Genomic DNA, 19,454 nt, shown 5'->3' with positions numbered 1-19,454 from the left:
CAGACTAGGCTTCTTGCCCAAACACAAGAAGATCAGTGTCAGGCTTCATAGTTAAACATGGGAATACACTTGTTTCATGGAAGTCAAAGAAGCAGAATGTAGTGTCAAGATCATCGGCCTCGAATACGAAGCTGGCCAATGCGATGTCGGGAAGTGGTATGGATCGCGACGCGTTCGGGAATTGGGTCGTAAAGTATGTGAACCGATGAGTGGTATACGATGACGGTAAAAGAAAGCTGCACTCCAAATAGCAGCAAATCCTGTTTTTCACGAGAGGACCAAGCATATCGAAATCGACTGTCATTTCATACGAGAAAAGATACAAACAGGATTAATCAAAACAATACATGTGAACTCAAGGAATCAACTGGCTGATATCCTGACCAAGGGACTGCCTAGAGTGCAACATGAACACTTGGTTGGCAAGCTTGGGGTGCTAAATATGTTTGGATCCACAAGCTTGAGGGGGAGTAATGAAACATAGATAGTGTCCATGTAAATACTTAGTGGACCTAAGTGTCAACTTCTATGATATGTGAGAACTAGTTAGATAGTTAATAATTAGGAATCGGTTAGTCGGTTATATGTAATGTTAGTGTACACATTTGGTGTGACCATTACTTTGACTACTCAGTCAACAGTGAACCAATCTCTTTCTTCTTCTAATGAAAGGATGATTAGTGTACAGTGATTCCACATTATTCTGGTATGAATTTCAATAGTTTTTAGATAAGTTAATATAAAAACTCTTTTACGTTGTCAGAACAAGAGTTTAACAAATATATTGGTCATTTTTTTCTTTTCCTTTTTTTTTTTTTTTTTTTTTTTAATCAGTGGTTGACATTATTTACTAAAGTAAAGGTTAGAAATCTATAAAAAGTATGCTCAACCACATCATTGTTTCCATGATTACCCCGAAGAAAAGTCCAACATAAAGCAAACGCCAATGAAAGAACAAAAAGAAATCAATGAGATTACATTTGTTATTAATTTGTTGAGATATTTGTCTCCTTAGTTTGTGGGATCTTTTGTATTAATTGGTCGATGGCTCTCAAGACGTGCCTCCCACGCAATTGTTATGAAAATGTAAGGGTTTGTTAAGATTAATTAGATTTAAAGTACACTATTTAGTAATTATGGGAGTAATTATTAATTATAGAACATTGTTAATTTGTTATAGTCAACGTCATAATTTCTCCTTAATCTTAATGTTGTTAGTAATTTGTATGAAGAAGTGTATGTCGCATAAACAAGGCTTCTATCATTTAACTTGTTAATCCAACTCTTCCATTTAATTAACCATAATGATTAAAACATAGTCAGAGGCGATCGAATAGATAATCATGCACTGGGGATTTAATGCTAACAACAGTTAATTAATTAAACCCCTTGGAGGTACAACTTAATATTCTTTGAATAGATTCTTTTAAATTTTCTTGTTTGTTGTTTGGGAGAAATATTCTATAGGTAGGTATAAATTTTCTATTGTTTTGGGGGTGTTCAAAAAGATTGGAGTAAGTTGGCGTTTCTAAGATTGTTTTATCAAGTATTTAATTTTCAACATCTCTTTATATATATATATATATATATTTTTTTTTTTTGTGATTTTCACTTTAACCAACGATTAAGGAAAACTTCTATTCCTACTTTCTATGTTGCAATTAATCAAAAACAGATCTAAAATTTTAATTTACTAAGTTTTGAATATTTCTCTAAAAGTACCTACTACTTTTTTGTAGTGCGCGCTTGCATGAACATTATTTTTTCAGCATTCAATGATGTGACTTAATGGTATAAAAAGAAGTGAATATTGATCCACAAGAAGTTCAGCAAACTCTTGAAATAACGTAAGCTAATGTGAAAAGGAGACAAAAGCTTGAGGCAAATCTAGCTTTCTTATGAACTAGAATACGGGAGGCTCCAATTGAAACTTGCATCCAAAGTGCTTCGGTTACCGTTTAATTTGGCTAAAATTCTTAGACTGATCATTCATACATTACTAACGCTTTTAGTAAATAATTATAGTATCATTGGAAAGAATGGCACATGAGAGAACATCTCTACTAACTAACAATTTTAATAGTACGGGTGTTGTCATGCCACTAGGCACGTACGAACATGCAAGTAACGAAAAAACAAAGTTGTGTAGTTAATTGGATGAAAACTATGAAAGACCCGTATTCAAATTTCAGTAGAGAAAAAAAAATTATATAGTTTTCTCTCATTTTGATGTGCAAAATAAGTAATATATATGTTAGTGGAGAGTAACATGTACTCAATATCTCGATAGAATGATCAATGTGCAAGCGAACTGATTCGAAGACCAAAAGATAGATTTTTCATTTGATTGTGGACACTATGATGGACGAAATAGGATGGATTGCCGTGTGTGGCATTGCAAGTTTGTCAGCATTCAATCGAAAAATGAAAAAAGTTTCCGTTTCCTACGTATGTTTTTGATGTGTTTGATATATGGTCCAAGTTCTAACCTTTACTAGAAAATTTGGTACACAAAAGGAAGATAAGGACCCACACTTTACACCCACCTTAAAGACTTCCATTTGTTGAACTCAAAATCAGGATCTGCAGCTTGACTTAAATGGTCTCCTTTTAATTTTCTTAATTAAAAAATTACTAGGACATAGTTAGAAGCTATAGCTGGGGTTATCCTTACGTGTAATTAAGACTTAAAGCGTAAATAGTAGAGAAATTAAACTCTCTCTGGATCATTTTTCAACCTTTCACATGGCTACCTAAAGCTATGTCAGAAATCTACCATTGAAAATCATCCTTCTAGTTAAATTTCAAAGGCTACTTTATTTCTGAGATAAAATATTAAAAATTAACTATGCATTTTCTATAGATATTCCATAGTAGTAACAATTTTCTGATGGCTAGACGGTAATTTTCATATGCATTTCATACTTCTGAAGTCAACATTATATATATCCGGTCATTAATTAAAGGGAGGAAAACCGGGAAAATTGGTCATAATAAGATGCTACTATTTTCACATTATTAACTAAGTAGTTATATTTAGAGTTTATTTTATATACACTAACATTGTAAAAAAAAAAAATACATCATCACTGTATATTTACTTATTGTAGCATGCAATTTTTCTTATGTTTCAGGTTACTATAACCCAGTAATTATGAACAGTTATATGTAATCATCTCTTAGATTATGTGATAGCAAATTAGTATAAGACTTCTTTTACAATATTCAGTGTAAAGGAAACTCATATTTAAAGATGTCCAAGGGACCCGATGTCCAAATAGTGAAATCAAAGAGACTTGAAATTTTAATTAATGCATGGTAAACTTCGGTGGTGGGTCAATGACAAATAAATCCTTGATACGTACATATTCTTGTAACGTTATTAAAAAAATTAGAACATTTATAATGACTAATAAATTGTCGTGCTGTTAGGTTTCCAACTTGCAGAAAAGTCAGGTCAATGACTAAATAAGTGTTCGTTAGACATATCAATTATGCTACCCTACATGTCTTGTCTTTCACAAAGAAAAAATAGTAATCAAGAAATATTTCCCATCAAAAAATTAAAGCTAAAAAGTAGTCCCTCCTTAATAAGTAAACTCATCATGTGTGTTCTCATTACTGTTTTTTTGATTTTCTATGTCCGGTAGCTACATTGAAACTCGATTAAATTAAAATTCAGTAGAGAAATTTCATATTGAGAGGTAAATTATTCTCTAATAAAGACGATTTCATGTTTGGAGTTCGCATAGGAGACATTTGATTAAAAATTGAGTACTTACTACTTCACGACAATTTTTATTCGTGTACTCTCGTTATTTTATTTCTTCGCCTTCTCCTTTCATTCACTTCTTATCAATTTTCAAACTATTCTTTCATCTTCTTATTTCTCCTCCTCCGTTGTTCACATGTGCCCAAAAAATGAATTTACCTCTCCATTTTAGAACAATTCTGTGTTTATCCATTTTCTTTCTTTCATCAAACATAGTTCTTGGATCAAATTGTACCCATTCATGTGACAAAAAAATTCTTCCATTTCCTTTTGGTTTCTCCCATGGCTGCCCAATCAAACTAAACTGTACCTCAAATGGAAAAATTGTCCTTAACAAATTCCCAGTTCAATCAGTAACTTCAGATACCATTTTAATCAATCTTGTAGCACAATGTAGACGTCCAGTTTCAGCAATTCACAATCTTTTTACCCATAATTACGCACCTACTTCACGTAACGGAATACTCTTTCAGAACTGCAGTTTTTCTCAATCAAGCTGTTTGATTCCTTCTACAATGATCCAAACACATTTTGAGCTTCTTGATTGTGGGAAAGAAAACATGAGTTGTTATTCTGAACCAAACAGTGACAACAATTTTATTGATTTCAAGAATTTGTCTAGAACAGGGTGTAGTTCTTTTTTTTCTGCAATATCTGTTGAGTCAGCGTTGAATAGTTCGGCAGTTTCTTTGGATGTTCAAATGGTTCAATTGGGATGGTGGGTTCGTGGAAATTGTCGGTGTTCTTCAAATGCAAATTGTACTAAAATAAAGTCGCCTGTTGATGGGAAAAAGGGATATCGATGCCAGTGTTTTGAAGGGTTCATTGGAGATGGTTTCTTAGATGGCTCAGGTTGCCGAAAAGGTACGTTAGAGAGAACACAATTTTAATTACTTAATTATATGCTAAGCATGTGAAAATCTTATTGGTATGAGTAGCCATGAAATTTGAACTCAATATATATGTTTTTTGATAACATGTTAAGCATGTGATAATTTCATCTAAAAACTTAAACTTTCAACGGTGAAGGGCATTGAACATGAGTATTGGGTTCATCTGAAATCGGTATTTCTGGCATTGAAGATGAATATATATAAATACTAATTTTTTTAATAAATAATATATTCTGAATCCATAACTCTTTAGAATAACTCTTACCAACAAAATAAAAATTCAGGTATTCAATCAACTGCACTCTAAAGATTTCCTCTATAAGTTTACTTTTAATTAGTTAGGTATTTCTTCAGCAACTTTCAAAGTAAACTAACATGTTTTACCTTTAACAAAGAAATAATATAAAGTACATAAATTTGACTTTTCAAAATTAGATATTTAGGTTGCATATGCAAAAATGTGATGTTTTATATATTCAACTTTCTCCAAGTTACTTAATTTGGTTATTAATTGGGAGTTTTAACTAATGAAATTAAAGTTGATGAGGGAGTTTTGACCAAATTTGGAGAGAGAATTGAAGAACATCATAATAGACGAGAAAATATGGGTCCAAGTACAAAGATTAAAAGATGACATGTTGGGGCGGCTAAAAAGAAAAGTTCCCCACAGTTGACTGTATAACTCTTGTTGGAATTGAGCTTTAATTAAATCTTTAATTCTTTTTACAAAGATCAGTTTTCTCCAATCCGGGTCATGGAGTGCATGTTAAGGAACTGGTAAAGTCAATAGTTTTTGCTATTAAGAAATAAATATAACAGATGATGATTTTTTTTTTCTCATGTTCATACTGAGTACGGGGACAAGTTTTATATGATCTGAAATCAAGAAGCAAAAAAGAAACAAATTATGACTCTTAGGGCCCGTTTGGCCATGAGAATTTTTTACTTTTTTCCGGCAAATTATTTCATTTTATTTGAAAATCAGCGTTTACTGAAAATTCTAAATACAACTTCAAACAACTAAAACCTTGTTTTCACTTTTTTTTCTTTACTTTTTCACTTTCAATACATTCAAACAACCAAATATTCTTTGCAAAAACTGTAACCAAACACAACTCCATCTTTAATTCCAACTCCAAAATTCCAAATAAAATAAAAAATATTTGGTTTTCATGGCCAAACGCCTACTAAAGTAATAATGGCAACATTAAGAAGACAATCACGTATTTGTTTGCTTCATCAGTGGAGCAACTCGTGACTATCTAGGTAGGACCCAGGAATGGTGATGGTTGTTGCCTTTCATTGTCACTAATCAATGCCAAAATTGAAGGCAAATATAAAATCCAGAGTCCATCTTTTAGAATCATTTATAATCGTTTAGCTTTAGGAATGTATTTTAATTTGTTTTTGCATACGTGTCTGCAGTTAGAGTTGAAAGGGACGTAGAGAGTTAAATCCAGTGGCAAAAATGGTTCAACTTTAGTAGGGAGTTCACGTAAAAATAACTTAACTCAATTATATGAAACTTCAATACTTTGTCTGAAGTTATGCGTTGTCAATTCTAATGTCAGACACTACATCTCTAAGTTATTCTAAAGTGGTTAGACTTGAAAATTTTTATGCACCGCAAGTATGACTCAAATGGTGATCCTGTAGTCGGGTAATATGTGCACTTCGGCCATCTAGAGCACAATCAATATGTTCGTGGGACCCAATAGCTTTGCCCAGACCTGTAAATATATAAAAAAATTCACTAAATAATTGAGTGTGAACAAATTATCATTGTATATTAACTTGAGGTGGTTGTAGAAATCCACAAATTTCAAATCCTAGATTCTTTGGTTGGTATAGTGTCCATTCATGTTATTCCATCAAGATGTCTTGCCAAAATTTGTTTTATCATTTGGTCAAGGAAGAGGCTTTTCTCCTTGGGTTTCTTCATATTCTATCCAACTCCATTTGGTTTTGGGTGAGCAATGGAAACTAAGTCACTATCATATTACGTGAAGATAGTGGTAGTTCAACAATATAATTGGACACCTCCACGTAATAATTCTTCCATTTAAATAATGCTCAAGAAGAAACCAGAAGTCTTTTTCAACTAATTTGAAAAGGGAAACAATGAATTTCCTTTTCTCAGTTGAAGTGAAGAGCACAAGGAAGTTTAGTACCATGATTGTTTCCCATTCTGGATGTGAAATATCAGGCCGTCTATAAAAAATAAAAGGAATTTTTACTTGGCGTAACTTCTTCTAAGAGGTAATTATTGATAATAACTATCTTTTAATTTATTTATATTTAGTAGCTACAATAATTTTGTAAATTACCATTCATAGCTATATCAAAATATATCAAGTTAGAGTGGTGTAACGTGTTCGAACCCAACCAACAACATTACTTTTACTATATATTTTTCCTAGCTTCTTCTCCTTATATTTTGAGTGTACTTAAGTGTATTTCGTCATATGAATCATCAAGTTGGAGTGGATGAAGTGGCTATTGAGCGTGGCTCTGCCCCTTCCCACCTAGGATCGAATCCAGCTGACAACATTATTTTTCTTACATATTTTTCCTAGCTTCTTCTCTCTGTATTTGAGTGTATTTTTCGTCATATGTATTTGGCTCAGATGAGTGTATTTGGCTTGCTCAAATACATATGAGCCAAATACCTTAGCTACGAATTGTAATTTGGCAAATGGTAGCTACGTATAGTAAGAGCCTCATATAAGGTAGTTATATCTGTAAGTTTGCCATCAAAAAATTTATTACACTAAATAAGGTGAAAAGGAATATACGAGTTTGTCGTTTCTTTGTTTTTTGGTTCCCACTGATATTAGGTATCTGTATTAGAGCCTCGACTAGTTTGCATTCACTCCATGTAGGGGTGGCAAAACTTGCCCAAACCCATGTGACCCGCCCAAGCTTTAATGAGTTTAGGCTAGAGTGATTGTGAAGATGGGCTGATTTGGGCTAGTCCAAGTTGACCAATCACAAATTATCAACTCAAACTAGCCCATTAAATGAGCCCAAACTGACCCATCAATTGTCATCCATTCATAAGTATAAAAGATACAATACATGGTTAACTTATTTTTTAATTATTATTTAAATTTATTTTTGTATTTATTTTTATTTTTTAAAATGTTTATTTTTAATTATTTTAGAAAAAAATGTTTTTATTTTATTTTTTATTTATTTTCTTATTTTAAATTTTTTCTTTTGGTAATTTTTTTATTTTTAATTTTTTTCTTGAGGGTCTATGCTTTCCTTTTTTCTTTAACGTATTTTCGACCCACCTATATTCGACACACGTTTGTCACTCCTAGTTATGTACAAGACAACCATAAAAATATATACATAAGGCAAAGGGGTAAAAGAGAGGATTCTGACAAAATCACTATTCATTACATTAATTAACATTTAATTTTCTTTTGATTTACTTTTTGAAATTATTTCGAATATAATTTATGTATTGAAATAACTTATGAGGAAATATTTACAGTGAATATCTTTATTATTTTGAGCAAAAGCATACGTTTGAGTTTTTATATCCAAAAAGTATTTAAAATTAATTTTCAAAACACCGTTTATTTAGAAAAGCATGAGCAAGAGAATATTTGCAATCAAAGAATATCGATATTTTTAGTTTCTCAAAATGTTGAAAAGGTGGGTTAAGTTGGGCGGGTTGGGTTATAGTCCTTTGACCATTTCCATCTTGACTGGAAATTTATTTTAAATAAGCTTTGGGCAGGGTTGGGCTTTGGCTCATCTATAGGTTCAGTCCATCTTGACCCGCCCAACTTTAGCCCAAATAGCCCATTTGTCACCCCTAACTCCATGTGCGCCCATTAAAAAGGGAAGCACTCTCCACGAGGACCCGAGACCTCTGGTCCACCATAACACTTGACAAGGATGTGTCCATAACTAATTCCAGGGTTCTTGTGAATGCAGATTATACAAAATGCAACCCTTCAAAGTACCTTTCAGGCAAATGTGGAGGAACCACAAGAGTTGGCGTACTTGTTGGAGGTAATTCTCAGTTGGATTTAAATTATATACACTAACAGCGCAGTGTAGAGTCTCAGCTTCTAGTACTAGTCAAAGTGAAATTGTTTCCTTTTTTTCTTCTTATTTTAATTTTGCGATACAACCCAGTATAAAGTGAAAAATACAATTTCTGCAGGTATTGTAGCAGGTGCTTCATTAATGGTTACTGTAGGCTTAATGTGCTGCTTTATTCGACGAAGATTGAGTTTCCAAAACAGAACCAGAAGAAACCGCGAGTTATATGAGACTACAGGGATCACAATCCCGGTCTATCTATACAAAGAAATGGAAAAAGCAACCGATTTCTTCTCTGAGAAACAGAGACTGGGAATTGGCGCTTATGGAACGGTTTATTCCGGAAAGCTTCAAAATGACAATTGGGTAGCAATTAAAAGAATCAGGCATAGAGATACTGACAGCATTGAACAATTCATCAATGAGATCAATCTCCTTTCCTCTGTCAATCATCCGAATCTAGTTCGCCTCTTGGGCTGCTCGATCGAAAATGGTGAACAGATTCTTGTTTATGAGTTCATGCCTAATGGAACTTTGTCACAACATTTACAAGGAGAAAAGGGGAACGGGCTTCCCTGGCCCGTTCGCCTCACGATTGCTGCAGAAACTGCACAAGCTATAGCTTATCTGCATAATGCAATGCACCCTCCAATATATCACAGAGATGTCAAGTCTAGTAACATACTCTTGGATTACAATTACAAGTCAAAAGTCGCGGATTTTGGACTTTCAAGGCTCGGTATGGTTGAATCATCCCACATTTCTACTGCACCACAAGGAACTCCCGGATATCTTGATCCTCAGTATCATCAGAACTTCCAATTGTCTGATAAGAGCGACGTTTACAGCTTTGGCGTGGTTCTTGCTGAGATCATAACGGGGCTAAAAGCAGTGGACTTTGCTCGTCCCCAAGACGAAATAAACTTGGCTGCACTTGCAATTGACAGAATAGGAAAGGGTAACTTAGATGAAATTATCGATCCATCTATCGAGCCACATATGGATGCTTGGACGATTTCGTCTGTGCACAAAGTAGCTGAGTTGGCATTCAGGTGTTTAGCGTTTCATCGCGATATGAGGCCATCGATGATGGAAGTGGCGATTGAATTGGAACAACTTAGACTAAGTAAATGGGCAAATTCGGAAGATAACATCACGGGTTCATCAGAGGGATCTTCTATTTCATCAACTTCAGGTGTGAGTGAAAAACCATTGAATCTTTCCATTAAGAAGCAAGAAATGGATATAAAATCCATTTTTTCGATGGAAAAAATGAAGGATTTTTCCCCTGTTTCAGTACAAGATCCATGGAATAGTGAGCAAAGCTCTCCATCTTGTAGTAGTTTGCTTAATCATATAGTCAAGTAATTTTGTAAAGGACTAATTTCTTCTTTGTAATTTACTTACAGGAACATGTAGCGTGTCGAAAATGTCGTATACTAGCAAAAATTTAGTAGCCAGAATACTACATATGCCAAACTTGGTTGGTAGTTCTACAGTTTTTTTTTTTTTTTTTTTTTTTTCTGTATTTTTCTTCTGTTGATACTTATATATTGAATAGTCATGTTCTTTAATTTATTACTAGTATCTGTTCTTGGATGATACTTTTAGGAAATTTAACGTGCGCCTATACTTTGCTTTGACAAATGAATCTTTAGAAGTATTGAAATAACATTCACTGGCCATTGTTTGGTCATATTTTTCGGAAAATAGTCATTCTCATAGGGTGTGTTCGTATGGAGGAAAACATTTTTCAGAAAATGTTTTCCAATTTTCTCATGTTCGTTTGTTCAAAAATTTTGGAAAATATTTTCTTTTAGAAAACATTTTCCTCAAAATTGAGAAAAATGACTTCCCTAATAAAAGTAGGGAAAACAAGTTCACAAGTTCATTCCACCAGGCACCAACCATCCTACCACCACTCAACCCAATCCCAACCACCAAACCCCACCCCCCACCCCCCCTCACCTACCAAACCCCCCCCCCCCCCGCCTAAAAATAATTTTTTTTGAAAAAAAAGTTTTGACATTATTTTTGGTTTTTTACACCCCTCCACCCAAACCCCGCACCCTAGCCCCCCGCCCCCCGCAAAAAAATAATTTTTTTTTTGAAAAAAAAAAGTTTTGACTTTTTTTTTTTTGGCACCCCACCCCACCCCGCACCCTACCCCCTCACCCCTACGCCCCCCCCCCCCCCCCCAAAAAAAAAATATTTTTGAAAAAAAAGTTTTGACGTTTTTTTTTTTTGGTTTTTTACACCACCCCCCCCAAACCCCGCACCCTACCCCTCCACCCTGGGCAAAAAAAATATTTTTTTTGAAAAAAAATTTTTGACTTTTTTTTTTTTGCACCCACACGCCTCGCACCCTACCCCTCCCCCCACGCACCCGACCCCTCACCCCTACCCCCCCCGGCAAAAAAAAAATTAATATTTTTGAAAAAAAAAAAGTTTTGACATTGTTTTTGTTTTTTGCGATAATTCCAACCCCCAAAAAAAAATATTTTTTTTTGAAAAAAAAAAAGTTTTGACATTTGTTTTGGTTTTTTGCAACCCCCCCCCCCGCCCCCAACTCCAAAAAAAATTGAAAAAAAGTTGACAATTATAAAAATTGAATGTTTGCGTGGTTAAAAATTAAAACTTTGGAAGGGGTGATGGGGTATTTTGGGGGAGTGGGGGTGAGGGTATGTGGTGAAAAGATTTTTTTTGGGGTAGGGGATGTCTGGGGGTGTAGAAACCCGCAAAAGACAATAAAAACTTCAAAAAAAAAATGCTGTGGTTGGGGGGGGGGGGGGGAAAAGTGTGTGTATAGGTTCGCGCAAGGGGGGGAGGAGGGTGATGGGGATGTGGTCGTGTAGAAAATTTTGAAAAAAAATTAAAAACTTCAAAAAAAATGTTATGGGGGAGGGTGCGTAGGTAGCGGGGTAGGGTGCGGGGGGAGGAGGTGGTGTATGGGTTACGGGAGTGGTTGGGGGTGGGGTGCAGAAAACAAAAAAAAAAAATGGAGGGGGGTGGGGGCATAGGGGTGGGTGAGTGGGAGTGGGGTAGGGGTGGGGGTGAGGGTATGGGGTTGGGTTGGAGTTGGTGACGGTTGGGGTGGGGGTTCAAAAAACAAAAACAAAAATTAAAAGAATTTTTTTTTGGAGGGGGGTGAGGTGGGAGTGGGGTGTGCGTGGGGTTGGGGGTTGGGGGTATGGGGTTGGGTTGGAGTTGGTGAGGCTTGGATGAGTATTTTCCGAAGAACGTTTTCTATCAACTAAACGAACATGAGAAAATAAGTAAGAAATTCACTTATTTTTCACTACTCAAACGAACATGAGAAAATAAGTGGAAATTCACTTATTTTCTAGAAAAATATTTTCCAGGAAAACATTTTCCTTCATACCGAACACACCCATAATCTCAGGAATTTTAAAGTTCCACGGATGGTTAAATTTGCAACAAATTAGAGGATGTCCATAAATGTAAAACATTTAAACTTTGAATGTTTGCCTATATAGTGTATCAGCGTTTCTTATTCTTTTCTCGTACGTGCATATATGGGATTAACGAACTCTATTTTATTTGGGGAACAAATCTTACTTCTATTCTGGAAGAATTTTATGTGTCTTAATTGTTAGAGTTACACTAATTTGCAAGTTTTCTCAAACAATATCGAACGCCGAAAATATATTTTTAATTTATAAGGTAAGGAAAGCGACTTATCAAAATTTTCAAAATTATAGCAATGGCCAAAACTTTGTGGTTGAAACAACTTTCGATTTTACACAGTACTAACACTTTTATTCTCGTAAAATTCGTGAAAGAAAATATAGTTGGGCTTGCACTTGTGATATTCCTGGGGCCATTGAAGCATTGAGATGTACGAGCCCACATATACATCTTCATTTCATGCTTGTTTGGTGTTGCATTCTGCTGGGAAGAAAGTGCGAAATTATGTTTGACAATCCAAGTCCATGGCACATATTGGTCGCTTTGAGCTTAGGGCACATATAGATTTGTCTTCAAAGTTACGCCTCGAAGAGCCCCAAAAGTAAGATATCACGTGAATTTGAGACATGTCTTATGAAAAAATTTCATTTTCCTCTCTCATTCCGATGTGGGATTCGCTTAAGGTATCATGTGACCTCATTTTCGAAAACTTGCCAGCTTAGAAGCATGTCAATCCTACCTGATTAACTCTCCGTGAGGAGCGTCACGTTTCGTATAATGTCTAAAGGGATCAGTGAACGAAAAAAAGTTTAGTACTAGTAATAAGCAAGGATTTTAATTGTATGGTTTGAGGGAAACTTTTTGGTTATTAAAAAAGGGGACCTCTTATATTAAATTCAGAATTCTGGTGTTTGGAAAAGGTCAACTTCATATTGGATCCGCCGCGATCTACCAAAAGCAACACTTTTTCCGGTGAACCATCAAACGCCATTCACTTTTTATGTGGGCCAATCTCTAGATTTTTTTGGCAAATACGACATGCGAGATGATTCCATTAATGCAGTTTCAAATATACATGTTAAACTAGGCTCCACTTAAGAGATAGCTTTTTTGTCTTAATCAAAATAAGTGAAAAGGCGCGTCGACATTCAGCCGATTGTGAGATGCGAATCTAGTCTTCTTATATCATCTTGGACAAATTTCATTTCATAAGTTAATTTTTGAGATTGAGTTGAATTGAACGTCCATTTTTATCATGACGTCTAAGTTAGAACATTTCAATTCATGGTTACTCGACGTTGAGGCCATTTTATGTTGTTCAGTTCTAAGTGTGCAAAATTTTGATGGACATTTGGTCTTCTTGTATGGTGTTCGACAAATCTCACCGACTCAAAGTTTATTCCTTTATCATATGAGATGCAAATAAAAACTTACTCGTATTTAGTGGTTATACCAAATTAACGAACACAAGCTAAGTATTTTCATGCAAATTTTTTCATTTTTACCATAATCAAGTGTTATGTATTTATCAGTTTAAGTTATAGGTGATAAAATTAAAATAACTAATTTAATATCAACACCTTGAGACATGTGAACATAAATTTCCTTTCTCGCTTCTGATAATCCAATTACGCTCGACATGATAGTGGAAGAACAAGTTACACTGCATATCCCTTCTTTATAGTTGGTTCAAACCAGGTGATGGGTATTGTGGTTGAAATAGAAATCTTAAACCCATAAAAATAAAATTTGGATCCGCCTATACTTACATGTAAATATAAGTTGTTCGATATTATATTCCCTCCTGTTCGAAATAAATATCTATTTAGCATCTTGCACACCTCTTAGGAAAATGCTAACGCTCTAGACAAAAATAGATATTTTGATTAAACTAATTCTTAATAAATACAACCTAATTAGTATAGTTTCTTAATTACATACGAACTCACTTAAATAGAGGTAAATTTGAAAGAGAATAATCAATTCCTTCTTAATTATATAAGTGAACACTTATTTTGAATCAAAATAAAAATGCTGAGTTAACACGTATTATGAATTGGAGGGAGTACATAAGAATAACATGTGAGGTCACGAAATAAATAATGTATTTATTGAGAACAGCATAGAGATTGATCATAGAAAAGAGTAAAATGATTATATAATCTCCAACAAAAAATATTATACTACTAAACTATACACATCTGTAGTAGATGACATTAAATGTAAAAAGCCTCCCCCAACTACCACTCAACTCAAATTGTATTATTGCTAACAACATTATATTTCTTCCATCACCGGCTCCATCCCCAGTTACCAGCATTGTTCTTTTAAACTCTTAATAACAATGAAATATAATACACTTACACAAATATACTAATTAGTTGATCAAAAGCTTGCTCTTTTCAAAGATGTTAAGGTAATTGCAGCACCTAAAGGAGATGCACCAACTTCAATCTCAAAGGAATCATATCGAATGAACAATTCAACCAACAACAATCTTGAAACCAACACCACAAAATCTTTTCCAGCACACTGCTTGTTATTTACCGATGGATTCTCTGTTTCAGATCCATTTGACCATAACACATGTTTCAGTAGCTTTTCCCCTTCCTCACCAACAAACCTATCGGCAACAAACTCTTCCGATCGGTCAAATATTTTGGGGTCTTTAGTTGCAAATGGTTGAAACCCATAAAGAAGCTCACCTTCTTTGATCTCAAATGATGCATCATGGGACTCAATTACCATGTCACGTTTTGCTCTGCCGTATTGTGATGCTACTGGCGGTTCAATGCGTAGGGACTCATAGACTACAGATTTCATTAGCGGCATTTTTTCCATGGCAGCCATTGTGATTTTTCCATTGTTTGATTTAATAACTGAACGTATCTCCTGAGCCAGTTCGCAGTGCAGTTTGGCCCCAGCTCTGCCTATCCACTTCAACATATTGGGAAAAAAGATTTTGATTCCTCCAAATGAATTAAAACATGTCGCGAATAGCAAATTGTGACAAGCCTCCTCTCGTGAAATACCAATTTTTTCCGCTTCATCAAGAACGGAAGTTGAGTTATCATAGAAGAAGTTGTACAATCTCTGGTAGTCTTTTTTCACTAAAGCAGGGGGCAGCCTAAAAGTATGCATGACAAGGTCTTCAAGAACCTTTGGTAGGCCAAGAATTAGCAAAGGATGAAGTTGGAAAAACACCCATTTGCCAATCAACTTGGGTCCATCAGACCCGAGTTCGGTGTCTAGCGGATTAACTCCGTATAAAGATCGAGCCAGGAAGTTAAATGCGGCTTGGTCATTTGCTGCATTAAGCCCAGCCTTCCCTTTCGTGGCGAGTTCATTCTCTAGTGTTTCAAATAGCTCGGAATAGCTATTGTGGAACTCGGGGATGACTTCGTTACGTCGTGATGAAAGGAGATAAAACATGAGTTTCTTCAGTTTAGCGTGGTTTGGTTCGGAAGGATCAAGATAGGAGAGAACACGATAACCGCCTGTGAGCTCAGTTGAAGGCATAAAAGTACCGGTGAAGAGATCTTTTTTGTCAACCTTAGAGACATCAAAAAGGGTGGGGAAACTTTTACCATCGAGCAAAACAACAACGTTTGGATTGAAGGAAATGAAAGGACCCGGTGGCATGTTGGTTCGAAAAACAGTAGATTGATTTTTCTGAATTCGAGATTTGAAAAACTCATTTTTGCCCTGATTGTAAAAGTAATCAAGTCTGTCTTTCCATGGACCAACCAATGGTAGTCCATAATCTCCAGGGACTTTTCTGGTCGGGAGTTTTGTTGGTTTAACGGGTGGCGATGAAATGAAAGGTGGCCTCTCAGACACTGAATCTTTAATGGATCGAACAATGACCCGATGAGACGATGAGCTCGTATAAGAAGATGATGGTTTATGTGAGGGGAATTGTACTTTTAGAGAAGGAAGAGCAAAAGAAGTTGATGCCATTACTAATCACTTCTGCTAGAAATCAAGAATTGAACTTTGACTATTCTTCTTCAACAAATATATGTCTATGAGGAATTTTGAACAAGAGAAGGAGACTTCAAAGGAGTTGAATGAGAATGAGAAATCTCTGTGGGTATTCTTCCCTATAAGTGGCTTTTGAGGTTACAATCATGTGATAGTAGGTAATGTAGTATATTATGGCTGTGGGGTGGGCTTATAGGCACAAAATATAATGCGCATAACAAAGGCGCGGTATAATTTTTGTGAATTTATTCGGAGTACAAGTGTACAACTGTATTGAAAATAAACGCACTTTCCTATTGGTTTCTCTGTTTGCTTTTAGTCTTCCTAGTGTTTCATTCAGTTTTTTTGGGGGATCTAAGTGTACTACTGATTTTTTATTTTATTTCACACCAGCGTCGTAGATTCTTCTTGTTTCCTCGCAAGTAGTAAATTACTAATATTCTGCTGCTTGCATTTATGATGGTTGGCTTGTTTTTCATTTTCCATCCACTTTGAATTGACAGTAAGTTTTGTCTCCCTTTGCATTTTTATTTGGGGCAATTTTGCTAGCTTCTAGTCAAGCATCCCTGTGCGATATTAATTCAAAGAAATCCCAACCCTTCCTCGTTGTGTCTATTTTCTAAATAAATAACTTCGGTATTGAGAAGAAGCTAGTTCGTTTAAAAATTGATTTCACCAGGGGCCAACATTGTAAAAAATATTATAAAATCATTGTAGTTTAATTGGAGTAACATACCGTTTCTTTTTTCAAATTATCAATCTATACTTGTTTCAGCTTTTGTGCCGTTAGGTGTATTTAATTTTGATCTTGATAGTCTAAAATAAAACACGGTGTACTTCCAATTGAAGTAGTTCTCGTTAAACACAAAGATTGTGGTCAAGGGAATAGTCTTTGGAAGAACATTTTATATTAGGTTTTCAAAACTTAGACCAGTTGATGACATTGTTCTTTTATACTAGTCATTATGTTTATTCAACGAAAGAAAAAACCCTCTACTGTTTTGAAGAACATTTTACCCTTTTTTCATTTATTTTCATATTCTGTTTGCTAGTAACTTTACTATATTTACATTTATCCGAGAAACCGTAGTTACCTAATTGGACGCTGGCAACAATCATTCTTGCATAAACATTAAGAAAATTAAATTAAATTAAATAATCAACGAATGGTCTTAGTTCAAGTGTTTTGGATTAATTACCAACTAATAAGAGTCATTAAATTAGATTATTTTGATTTCCCCGAATCAATGTCACTCTCTTCAACACGAAATGGATGAACTCTACGTATCAATGCATTTTTAGAACGAGAAAAAAGTTCAAACTTAACTCACTACTTTTGACTCTAATTCAAAAGAATCCTCAGATTGAATTTTGGTTATGAGTGTCAAGGAACAAAGGTAAAATAGACCCAAAGTGTAACACATTTTTTCCCCAATTTTGGCCCTGATTTTTAGTTTTCCATCAGGACGGCATTGAAATGACCAGTCAACATGTTGTTGGACGGAAGTCAAAGACTGTGCTGGTCAACCATTTCCTTCCCACTACCGTCGTTACTATACTACCATGTATTACGTGTCCTCCTTTCATCTAATCCCTGCAAAAAAATTGTAATTTTTAGTTTTCCTTTTCAGGAGCAATTCCCTACTAATCTATATAAATATATAAAGCAGGGACATGGTGCCAGTGGCGTGGCGGTCTCCTCAACCAGAATTGTTATTTTTATTTTTTATTTTATCACTTTTTGGGCATTTTCCACTTATTTTCGTGTTAGTATTCTTTATTTAAAAGACCCGAACAGATTCTTTCAGTTACAACTTAATCCATGCATTTTCAAAGTCACTCCTCGCTTAATTACACACCCTTTCAGAAAAGACTTCTTGACTACTCGTATTCATGCTGTCATTAAGTGTAAACCCCAAAAGCCAATTCATTCAGATTCCTAATTATTCTTTGTTTCAATTCAAGCACACTAGAGAATCAAGAGAATTGATTTCCTTGCTTCTATCAAAGGAAGCCCTTCTGTGAAACTTTTATACTTCAAGGTTCTCTACTCGTTTTTAAATATCTTCTGCTATTTAATACTAGCAATTCTATTGTTTGAGAACAGTAAAAGTTGACTATTCTGATTCGTTTTTTTTTTTTTTTTTAAATACAGAAGAAGTACAAAATTAATAGACGCTAAGCAATGAGAATGATTGACAATTTTGACGCAAGCCATGAAAAGAGAGAGAATTAACACAAGACTCCTTAACCACTATGAGTACTCATGGAGTGCTTGCTGTTGCGTTTTCTGCCACTTTGAATATAAACGGCCTTACTTAATTTAGCAATCGCTTCTCTCAGAAAAATATTTTAGAAGATCCTTCACTGCCTCTTGGAAAGAGTGGCCATGGACCCTGACATGTTATCTCTTTATCTTTTCTCTTTTTTCTAATTTCCTTCCTTTTGTGATACTTAATTTATGATTTTTCAAGCATTGCGTATGAAAGTTTTTGTGGATCTCCTCTTTCCATGGCCTCAAAGTTGTTTTTCTTAAATTGTGTATTACGAGCCCGTTTGGCTTAGCTTATAAGCTATTTTTAGCTTTTTTGAGTGTTTGTACTAAATTTATAAGTCATTTTGTCTTAAAATAGCGCAAAAAATAAATTGGCCCATTTGACTAAATTTTAAAAAAAAAAAGCGAAATTTATAAACTAAAAAAAAGCTTTAGCTAAAAAAATAAGTTAGGTAGCCCAACCGTTTTTTTTTTTTTTGGGTTATAAGCTATTTCAGCTTATAAACTCCTTTTTTTAAACCCATCCAAACAGGCTCTACAACAGAAAGGCAAGGACACTATAGAAAAGGTTATAATATATCAGTCATGTCCGAAGGGTCAGCCCTCTTGAGGTATTTTTCCGTTTTTCATTTTTTGTGATTGGCTCATTCTATGTGGGTTCAAAGTTTGCTGCTGTCTTTTTTTTTTTTTGTGTTCTAATGAAAAAGAAATATTATTTTCCGAGTTTGATGTTTAGTGCATATTGACACTATAATAAAGCCATTTTGTAATGTTTCTTGGATTTTAGCAAACTATGCAAAGGGGTTAAAACCGACAGAAACCAAACCGATAAATATGTATTATATTTGATTGATTTGATTTTGATAATTTAGAACCGCCATAAATTTTGGTTTTGATTTTAACAAAAAAATCGACCAAACAGACTCACCATCTCTAATGGTGGATATAGAAACTTCTATGGTGATTTAAATATTAATTAGTTTACTGAAGGAATAAGACTTTAATACTTTTCTAACTATAATGGACAACAAAGTTTTAT

General features: G+C 34.6%; 2 protein-coding genes across 2 annotated transcripts; one reads left to right on the top strand and one right to left on the bottom strand.

Moving 5' to 3' along the window:
* Positions 1 to 3,711: 3,711 nt before the first annotated feature.
* On the top strand, positions 3,712 to 10,311 carry LOC132033301 (wall-associated receptor kinase-like 14). The gene is made up of 3 exons (XM_059423244.1): positions 3,712 to 4,636; positions 8,617 to 8,694; positions 8,849 to 10,311. Exons 1-3 carry the CDS (start codon positions 3,922 to 3,924, stop codon positions 10,093 to 10,095), a joined length of 2,040 nt encoding a protein of 679 aa, XP_059279227.1. The 5' UTR covers positions 3,712 to 3,921; the 3' UTR covers positions 10,096 to 10,311.
* A 3,981-nt stretch (positions 10,312 to 14,292) lies between these two features.
* Positions 14,293 to 16,370, bottom strand: LOC132033300 (allene oxide synthase 1, chloroplastic-like). Its single transcript, XM_059423243.1, has one exon. It carries the CDS (start codon positions 16,114 to 16,116, stop codon positions 14,542 to 14,544), a length of 1,575 nt encoding a protein of 524 aa, XP_059279226.1. The 5' UTR covers positions 16,117 to 16,370; the 3' UTR covers positions 14,293 to 14,541.
* Positions 16,371 to 19,454: the final 3,084 nt, after the last annotated feature.

This window comes from Lycium ferocissimum, chromosome 10 (genome assembly GCF_029784015.1).
Source record: "Lycium ferocissimum isolate CSIRO_LF1 chromosome 10, AGI_CSIRO_Lferr_CH_V1, whole genome shotgun sequence".
Lineage (NCBI taxonomy): Eukaryota > Viridiplantae > Streptophyta > Magnoliopsida > Solanales > Solanaceae > Lycium > Lycium ferocissimum.
Note: the sequence above shows the minus strand (reverse complement) of the source record. Positions and strands in the feature narration are given on the sequence as shown.